The sequence below is a fragment of the Habropoda laboriosa genome, unplaced genomic scaffold (genome assembly GCF_001263275.1).
Source record: "Habropoda laboriosa isolate 0110345459 unplaced genomic scaffold, ASM126327v1 scaffold39, whole genome shotgun sequence".
Classification (NCBI taxonomy): domain Eukaryota; kingdom Metazoa; phylum Arthropoda; class Insecta; order Hymenoptera; family Apidae; genus Habropoda; species Habropoda laboriosa.
Window position 1 is genome coordinate 181,174 of NW_017100138.1, and position 10,931 is coordinate 192,104.

General features: G+C 31.1%; 1 protein-coding gene across 1 annotated transcript in view; it reads left to right on the forward strand.

Annotated features, from left to right (window-relative positions):
- Window positions 1-8,126, forward strand: part of LOC108579616 (moesin/ezrin/radixin homolog 1) — a 32,307-nt gene extending 24,181 nt beyond the window's left edge. The window contains exons 3-9 of the mRNA XM_017943201.1: window positions 3,805-3,927; window positions 6,206-6,478; window positions 6,560-6,889; window positions 7,044-7,286; window positions 7,359-7,534; window positions 7,624-7,840; window positions 7,917-8,126. Of these exons, the coding sequence (XP_017798690.1) occupies window positions 3,805-3,927; window positions 6,206-6,478; window positions 6,560-6,889; window positions 7,044-7,286; window positions 7,359-7,534; window positions 7,624-7,840; window positions 7,917-8,126 (1,572 nt within the window). The remainder of the gene's footprint in view (window positions 1-3,804; window positions 3,928-6,205; window positions 6,479-6,559; window positions 6,890-7,043; window positions 7,287-7,358; window positions 7,535-7,623; window positions 7,841-7,916) is intronic.
- The last annotated feature ends 2,805 nt before the right edge of the window (window positions 8,127-10,931 follow it).

Consider the following 10,931-nt stretch of genomic DNA (forward strand, 5'->3'; position numbering starts at 1 on the left):
TCCAAGCAAATGCATTTAAAGTTTAACTATGGTAGACCTAATTAAAATCAATAAACTTAAACGTTGTCGGTTAGCATCTAACGGTGAAGAAAATCTAGTGGCCACTCACGGGCGGCTACTGTTCAACTTGCGTTTTCGCTTCATTTCTAGACCTCTTTGAAGTAGCGTATAGAGTACTGTTAATTCAAACTTGCAATCGATTTCAGATTGCATCTAGTATTAGGTCATCCCATAAGTTCGCGTCGAATTTTATAATTTAGATCAATATTTTCAACGAACCTTAAAATTTGATTTTAATTCTATTTCTTTTTTTTTTTTTTTTTTTGGTAACACCATTATGTCGTCGCTTATTAGGTGTACAAATTAATTCGGCGCCATTTCTCACCAAACTTCAATGTTTATTTACAAAAAATTAAGCACAGTTTTAATGTTCAAAATAATCTCCGTTATTTCAGATGACCTTTTTCAAATTTATTGGGTAACTGACGAATTCCATCTTCCAAAAAATATGGCGGTGTTGAGTCGACAAATTCGTGAAGACTTTGTGAAAAAAGGCATCAAATTAATTTGTACGTCTAATATTTCCTTGGATTTTCATTAAAATATTTTCTCGACACGAACTTACGGAATGACTTCACGAGGCATATATCGCTTTTTATTTAACAAATTAAGCGCCATTTGTATCCATATAAATACAATACTTTCTGGCCTAATCGGCCATCTATGTTAGTTTGGACACTGTGTCCTTCGTTCAGATTCTGCTGTCTTCATTTTTAAACGTACAATTGTAGGAAAGATTTTAGGGTGGCCAGTTGTCCAGAACACTCTGGTGGTCAGCAATTTTTTTATCCCAATCGGTATAAATAGCATAACAGATTTAACTTTCACGATACAAATCTTCTCTTCGTAGAAAATTCAGATTTGGAACATACATGTATGGGTAATTGTCGAAAATAAAAACTCATAAACCACATAAATATAAAACTGATTTAATCGAAGCTCTGTGCATTTAAAAAAAAAAGAAACATTAAATACACAGTGGCCAAAAGCGGCATAATTTTTATTACACGATGGCGCTTAATATGTTAATTCATACATCCAATCGATTTCAGATTACATCTGATATCAACGAGGCATATATCATTTTTTATTTAGCAACGGATTTATCCGTCAACGTATTTCAGAAATATTCACATGCTTTTGTCGTACCTGCAGCTTTCCACTTATGTACATACACCTCTTAGTGATCGTCATTATCATTCCTTCTTTTTTTTCTTTCTATTTTTTCTTTGCTCCTTTGGTCACGAGTACCTTGTTTTTGTCCGTGAAATTATACAACCGTGCATAGGTATCAATAATAATTATGAAAAGTCGTATCACCGACATTGAACTGCGATGTCAGCTGCGGTCAAGGTAATTCTGTCTAGAGATCCGATTGACACTTCCGTGCGTGAACTATCTGGCGGATACGGTTCCGCATTCGCAGAGCTTGAACATGTGTTACGAGAGTCGAACATGACTGGAGACCACGTCCGTGAACTCGCTTTATGCGAGTCCGGAAAATGATTTCCTATTAAGTAACGTGAATTTATCGCGGATATTGAAATTAACGTTAACTACTAGGTTGTACAGTAGGGACAATTGTGTATTTCAGTGAAATTTGTTGATGTTTCGACGAACATGTTTGTACTTCTCTATCTTTACAATTTTTGGAAAATTGTCTTCTCGAAATCTTCTAGTTCTACTCGAATTGAAAAATTATTCATTTTTCAAACATTTCGTCATGGAAAGTTTCATGAATTATTAATAATTTTTGCAGTAGTTTGCATTGACATTGTTCTTAAAATCATAGATTCATTCGTTTTTCTTTGTTTAAGAAAATTTTGCAGAACAATATTTTGCGAGATATGAAACGGTGAGATATTTGTGTGCTGAATTGATCGGTTAAATGCAGAAATTTCTTTTTACTATAAAAATCAGAAAGTACACTTATCTATCGTTTTATCTTTTATCTACATTTTGTATCTAAGGAAATATGTTATTACTTGAATTTGCTTGCACACCTAAAGAACATTGGTAGCTGGATAATTTCATTTGATCAGAAACTTTTGACACGCCACATTCTTTTATGTTACTTACGTTTAGTTTGTCTCGGTTTTTCTTTTTTTTTTTATAGGATTTTTCACAATGACACGAAAACGTTAAATTTTCTATGAACGGAACGTTAAATGTAACGATAATTTATTCTTTTTTTGCTTGGATTTTATTAGAGCTTAATAATGATATACATTTATCTTTTTTTATTTATACCTTTTTTTTTTTTTTACTGCGTTTAAATAATCTCATTCTTCCAGTTATATAATCAATATTATTTCATTCTACTTGCTTCAAAGTAACTCTAGTTTCATTTAAATTCCTTCTCGTACATTTTTATGTAACTTTAGACAATCTCTGACGTGTTCTGTTATAGTCAATTATGCAAACAGGCGTAAAGCAGTAAACACTGTTGGTAAAAATGAAAAATAAATATATTCGGAGTAAATATTTAAGAAAATTCGTACTTTTAATTATTTTGTACTGTTATAGTTGAATTCTCACGTTCCTCATATCTTTCGAGTTGACTTCGTCAAGTATAGTACAATAATTGTTCGATTGAACTTCATAATCAGAATAAAAGTTAATTAACGAGATGTTAATATCACTGTTTTATTGTTTTCTCAAAAAACTAACGAAAATTAAGACCAAATTTTGTTCAATAATATTTTATTTACAATGAAAGAATTAATCCTCTTTTTCATCGTAGTGCAGTAAATGTTCTGATAATAATTTTAGACATTTTCAAGGTTAATAAAATATATTTATTCCAATATGTACAATGTGAGTTATACACATCTACACTCACATCTACCATCTATAATTATATTTAATAAAACGTTCAGCGAGGGTGTTTTCAACTGTTATCAGATGTGTATATTCATTTAGACTTTACTCTGCATTTTTTTTTTTTTTTTTTTTTAAAATGTTTTCAGTTAAAAGGAATTCTGCAATTAACTCTACAATTATTTAATCTGATGAGAATAAATAATTGAAATTCGCATAAACGATTCCGCACATTGTGCAATTATTTTTAACTTCCAGTGCGGTGATGTTAGTAATTTTAAAGGTGTAAAGCCATTGCTTAGTACTTTTCATCATATAATCCTTATTATTTTTTTTTTTTCGGTTACAATGATAAGATATTCGCATACCTATGCGAGTAAAGATAATCGTGCCATTTAATCGAAACGTTCTAGCAAATGTCATTTTCCATTAATAAAATATCTGCACCATTCTCTATCGCATTTGTATCTTATAGCGACTAATAAAAGAAAACTCAATAAAGGTTTCACCTGTCCCGTGTACTGCAATCGTACAAGTTTGTTAGATCACGAATAGAGATATAACCTTCCAGATCATAATAAAACAGATTATCTCTACCAAAATCGAGAGTCCATTTAACAAACGATGTATCCGTAATATTAATATCTCTGCGACACAATGTTCGTCGATAATATGATAAAAAGAGTTATGTCGATCATTTCAGTGTCGTATCGGTCATTTAACATCGAATTATATCATAAGAGAGTTATTTTCCTCCTTTTCCGACTTTGCATGCAAATATCACTATTCTGTTTTGTGTACATTAATGTGAAACACTTCGCACGTTTTCAGATGATGGAGTGCTTCAGTTTGTTACTTTATGTTTTCAAGCTCCCACGTTTGCTGTTGCAAAGCTTGATTATTAATAGTCGGTAAACGTTTTAGGTGATGAGCCAGGAAGTCAAGAAGGAGACTCCGTTGCAGTTCAAGTTTCGCGCCAAGTTCTACCCTGAAGATGTTGCCGAGGAATTGATTCAAGACATCACGTTGCGTCTATTTTACCTTCAGGTAAATCTCTTCGAACGTTTCTTAAGGAGATACACCATTCTGAGGCGCCTAAAAATTGGTTAAGTTCGGGAATTTTTTTTATAGGTGACTACTAAATGAAAAGTTTTCATTTTTTTCGGAGGACATAAGTGTAACTTTCAGTTTTTTTCTACAATTTTTCAAAAGTAAATATGTTACAGAATGAAGGAGTTATTGAAAAACATCTTCTGTTAGAACATCGATTGCTGGCCGCCATCGTCGGCAAGGATTGGAATGTCTGAAATAAAAAGTCCTTTTTGATTTATAAATAAAAATGTATTACCTGCATTTTCTTTCTTTTTTTTTTTCAAACTGCCACCATTTCGGTAACAATTACAATTTTTGAAAAATCTTACTTTACATTGTAAGTAATACACTTTTATTTATAAATCAAAAAGAGTTTTTTATTTCAGATATTCTAATGCTTAGCGGCGATCGTGGACAGCAATCGATGTTCTAGCAGAAGAGGTTTCGCAATTAGCGAATAACTCGTCCATTGAAATTACAGAAAGAAACTGAAAGTTACATTTATATCTTCTGAAAAAATTGAAACTTTTCATTTAATAATTACCTATGAAAAAAATTCCCAAACCGATTTTTAGGCGCCTCAGGATGGTGTATCTCTATTTTTAAGTGCTTCAGGATGCTGCACCTGCTTAAAATTAGTAAATTAAATGTAGCGATACATATCTTGCGTTTAAGTGGTTTTATTTAATGGTTTAATCTCTCAGTCTGTATTTATCGAATTTTTTGACGATTACCATGTTTAATTGTAATGGTCAGTTTGTAAATACAGTACCATTTCTTGAATTTGCTTTATACTAGAGAATAGTAATAGTATAAGATAAAATACAAATGTATAGGTTTACATGAATTTCTTTTGTAAATGCACCAAAATTAGAATGGTTGTATGTTGTTCTTATAATAAGTTTACTATACAGAGTGGGCCATGTAAAACAGGCCACTCAACTGTCTTCTCTAGTTATGGTGTTATAAGAAAATTTTTATACCCGATTTAAATTGTTTCAGAGGGTGAATACGATGAATGAAAAATTTTCTGATGGAAGAAATTGCAAGAAATGAAAGGAAGTTTCATATTTGATTTCAAATTTTGGAGTCTGAGGTCATTTTAAGATCAGGTTATTATGCATGTTTAAATGCACATCAATGTCTGTTGCAACATACAGTAGAAAAAATATATACATTTATGTAAAAAAACATAAGCGACCTTGAAAAGAAAAACAAAAAAGAAATGACAATTATAAAAAAAATTTACTTCTACCGTATTCACTCTTTGAATCTATTTAAATTATGTGTACAAATTTTCTTGTACCACCATAGCTAGGGAAGACAATTAGGTGGTCTGTTTTACATGACCCACCCTGTATTTATTATAATACAAATGTCCTTCAAAGTATTATTGTTGAAAGGAAGTTTAAAGAACACTATAATAGAATGTTGGTTGATAATTCAACTATTCAGTATTGTAAGTAGAATTGCATTAGACTGGAACAAGGTTGAGTACATAACTGCATATTATCATTCAGTTCATTTATGAGCTATTGTAGATCAACGTGATACGTTGAATATGCAATACGTTAGAAACGTATATTGCATTATATTCAGCATGGTTTTGCTTAAATTTGACCAATCTTTTTATGTTTCTAAAGAAAAATTTGTCGTTGTATTAATGAATTGGCTCAATCGTGCAATTTTTTTATTATTCTTCAGTTTGATTTGTAAACCAGATTCATGTACAATTATATTAAAATGGCATTTCAAGAGAGTTAATCTTGTATAAAAAATAGGGAGTCAGTAATCTTTCTTAATCTTTTCGCTATGGTGCGCTTAAGATGAGAAGCGCTCATTGTGTACCAGACAAAACAATTATTACTCAGTGTTGGTATATGAAGTACTCTATTGTTTGTGATGCAAGTTTGCCTTCTTTATGCTATAAACATTTCGTTGTTTTCTTTTCCATACGTGTGAAGTGTAAAAAAAATTCTAGTGAATTCTATACATCGTATGGACGTCTATATACGCTCTTCTCAAAAATGAAAAATTTCTTTATTAAGACAAGTGCACGAGATTGCACTTCATTTCAGTTGAGTTCATAATTAATTTAATTATATGGAGATTTCTTCTCAGTTCTCTTATTGTATATTATAATTTGATGTTATCTGTAGGAATTATATAATAGGTTTATTTTTATAATAGACAAATTTATACCGAAGTATTATTGTATGTAAACTGTATTTAGGTGAAAAATGCTATCCTTACGGATGAAATCTACTGTCCTCCGGAAACATCTGTATTGTTAGCCTCTTATGCAGTCCAAGCGAAACATGGAGATTTTCAAAGAGGTACACACACTGCTGGCTTTTTAATAAATGACCGCTTACTACCAGAACGAGTCGTGAACCAACACAAAATGAGCACAGAAGAATGGGAAACTTCCATCACTAATTGGTGGCAAGAGCACCGTGGAATGTTACGCGAGGATGCTATGATGGAATATCTGAAAATCGCTCAGGTAACGATTTAGTATTTTTAATTTATTTTTCACGTATTTATTTCTAAATTAATATATATTTTTTCCATTTTCTTTTTGCAGGATTTGGAAATGTACGGAGTGAATTATTTTGAAATTCGTAATAAAAAAGGTACAGATCTTTGGTTAGGTGTAGATGCCTTGGGTTTGAATATATACGAGAAGGATGACAAGTTGACGCCAAAAATTGGTTTTCCCTGGTCTGAGATCAGAAATATTTCATTCAATGAGAAGAAATTCATAATTAAACCGATTGACAAAAAGGCGCCGGATTTCGTCTTCTTTGCAACTAGAGTTAAAATTAATAAACGAATTTTGGCACTGTGTATGGGAAATCATGAGCTGTATATGCGTAGGCGTAAACCTGATACAATTGATGTACAGCAAATGAAGGTACTCTTTTTATGCTAATACTTGTGTCTTGCTTACTGTTTTGCAATGGATTCTTTTTCTTTACATTTTTCTACTTTTGAATATCAAGAGTAATTTGTATTGTAAATAATGAATTATTCTTGTAATTATAAAATAAAACACTTTTAATTTAAAGGCTCAAGCGAGAGAGGAAAAAATTGCAAAACAACAACAAAGAGAAAAGTTACAACTAGAAATAGCAGCAAGAGAACGCGCGGAAAGAAAACAACAAGAATATGAAGAAAGGCTGCGATTTATGGCAGAAGAGATGGATAGGCGACAAGCAGAATTAAATGAAGCCCAAGAAATGATTCGACGTTTAGAAGAGCACCTTAAACAATTACAAGCTGCAAAAGAAGAATTGGAAGATCGTCAGAAAGTAAGTGTAGTTTAATATTAATTATAATCTTCGTGTAAGATATGTTTCTATATATCCTTTTATTCTGTGAAGGAACTTACAGCGATGATGGAAAAACTTGAACTTTCACATGAAATGGAAGCCGCAGAGCGTGCTAAACTCGAACAAGAAATAAGAGCTAAACAAGAAGAAATACAACGTATACAATCCGAAGTAGTAGCAAAAGATGCAGAAGCAAGGAGATTGGAAGAAGTATTTGAAGCTGCCAAGTAAGTAATTTTTCTTTGTTTTGTTTGATGTATAAGAGAAGAATGTGTATTTTAATCTGCATTTTATATTGATAATTTTGTATACATAGATTACGACAAGAAGAAGCTGATCGAGCATATCAGGCTAATACAACACCACATCATCATCATGTTGAAGAAAACGAAGAGGGTGAAGAAGAAGGGGAGGATGAAGTTTCTCATAGTGATGTTACTAAAGATCTTGCAACTGACGAATCAATAATTGATCCTGTCGAGGAGCGACGCACCTTGGCAGAAAGAAATGAACGTCTTCATGACCAGCTTAAGGTAAAGATGATTCTTATTTTCTATAAATTTAACAAAACAACCATGAACGCGTTTGAATAAAAATCATATGTTTCAGGCATTGAAGCAAGACCTTGCACAGTCACGCGATGAATCGAAAGAAACTGTTATGGATAAAATTCACAGGGAAAATGTGAAACAAGGTCGTGATAAATATAAAACGCTTCGTGAGATTCGTAAAGGCAATACTGTGTGCCCATTTCATCCTGCCTTTAAATTCTCTTTGAATTTCGTGTACGCATGGAACTCAGTAATCACTTATATATGAGAGACATACAGATTCTCTGATTGATCTATACAAAGACAATTTGTAAAACTTCAAACATATAGTTTTATATTACTTTTTCTTGAGATGTTTTGAGATATAAGTTACTTTCAGTTTACAGCGATGTAAAGTTTGTAATATGTATTTTTTGATGGTGATTCTATACTCTGAAGTACAGATAAGTAAAAAGCTCTCATTATTGGCAAGGAACGCGACGAGCGATCAATTTGCGCCGTCTTCCACGTATGCTTCCACGTTGATCATTGTTAAGCAGTTTTTCATAAAGGAAAATGTTTATATATTTTTTCATAACAAGCGTAAATTTTCTTGCTGTTTTAGCTGTAAAATATTTAACATTAATTCATTATAACATCGTTATTTTAGCTATGTTGTTAGCTAATGTTGTTTTTTCTAACGATAGCTTTTTTTGCTATAATATCAAGAAAATGTGTTACATAATTTGTGAATATTATTTTATTTCTGCCCAAGCACACAAGTTGTACACAAGATTCTGAGCACCGGCGCGCCAGTATTTTTTTTTTTTTTTCCAAAGTATTATGTCGGTCACTGAGCGTAATGCCACATCTGTGACTTTTTTCACTGATTACTTTTCCGTCGCGGTCCTTATCATGTTGCGTATTGTCCGTCCTTGATAAGGATTTGCCCGAGAAATATTTTGTGTTGTTATTTACGTCATGACTTGCTTTTGTTGATGAATTACGATTACTTTTGTCAATAATGGTCGCTGTATATCTACGACATATACATATCAGTTCCAGTTTTATTTCGATTTATTATTTTATTATTTACAACACTTGATGCACTTGAAGAAATAGTTCAGTCTTTTAACGCAGTATGGAGCATTTATCGTTATTTTTTTAGAGTAACTATAAATAATCTCTAAATATTAACCTGCAATATGTTGATAATATATAAGCGACCGCTTAATTTATGAAATATGAAATCAATGACATCCGTCTTCACAATAAATAGAGAAAAGTAAGCACGATATACGAACTGTTTATAAAATTATATATACTACTTTAGTATGAACGAACTTAAACTACTGATTAGTAATTTTATATTGAATACACTTGTGGCCTTTATTGATATACATATATTGAATTATTAGATACTAATATTCAATAATATAATATAGAAAGATGTAGGGATATCGCGTGCCTCTTTGTATTGCATATCTTCAATATAAGGTAATTACGCGGTTCCTATAAAAAAGAGTAGGTGTCAAGATTTTTGAAAGCATGAATGTATGAATGTGAGAGGGAATGCGACAATAATGAATAATATGTACGGAAGGTTGAATGTTAGATCTATAATATGTGGTTGTCTGGTACGCCATATAAATTTTAAAACAGTTCTTTTTTAAAGGTAAATTGTTCGGTACGATAATGAAACTAACTAAACGATACAAGCCTACAAATGCTGCCAATTTTTGGACGGAATGCAAACAAAGAGCATTATTTTGAGATGACACATTTTTTGCATCAATGAAGTAGGGAAGATGATACAAACGTTATAAGACCATTATTGTATCGGAATTCATACTTTACTGCATTATCATTATCACATCTTACAATAAATATGAAGGGAAAAGTACAGGAAAAATAACAATAGATATTTTTTGATTATATTTAATACTACAATTATAGCAATAATTAAATATTTTGAATGATGTAACGTCACGTTCAAATATGGAACGACATAGACATACCATTTTTATAAAAATTCGTTTAAACATTCTACCCATTAAACGCTTGGTAAAAATGCTACTCTTGAGACATTCCAAAAAATTTTTGCGTAAAATATTTTTCATCTACGTTGGGGTTTTCAATTTTTCATCCTATTTATAAAAACTTTACATTGTAAACCAAGAATTTTTTTTTCATATATGTCTGAAATGTACTTAAATACGTCTATATTAAAAAGTACAGTATACATATACTTTGTTTATTCATGTAAAAGATAATCTATAAAGAGCCCGAACGTGGATTATTAAACGATTTATATTCCTTGTGAAGGTAACAAATACAAAATTATTTTTAACGTTTTTCCGTATGTTATAACTGTAAATATGTAAGTTGTTTTACTAAACTTTCGGCTTGGAATACGATGTATGTAAATTGGTATTACAAATACACATACACGTGCGCACGCGCGCGCAAGCACACACACACATTTTCATGAGGTTTGAGGAAAATTATTTCCATATACATATATGTTTAGTACGCATCGCGTTTAATGTATCATGGTTCTATAATTTTTCTTTGTAACATATCCAAGCGTGTAAAAGTAAGGTTGGAAAATATGCAGTTCTATTTCTTAAACAAATTTTTATAACTTTTGATGCTTGACGACATTTTCCGAATTTCAACAATTATTTTCGAATGTTTCATTTTTATACCGAGAAAAAAATCTTTGTAGCAGTATTAATCCAAACAATAACACCCATGAAACACACAAAATACGATTACAAAAATGCATAGGTATTGTATTTTATTGAGAACAATATTATTTGTTGGTGCGAGGATATATGAAAATCACTTGTACTTTGCTGAGAAAGTTAGACATTGTTTAAATAAAAAAAATCATATCGCATGTGTTAGCTATATTATTACTTGCGTCCCAATTATTTGAAACATGCAATTACTCTCGATGATTTTCTTGGGATTTCTTGGTACGATATTTCAAAAACTTCACATTTTTATATATAATATAATTTTTAATATTTAGAAATGAGTGAAAGAATTTTTTTTACATTTATAATATTTTAACGATTTATTTATATTC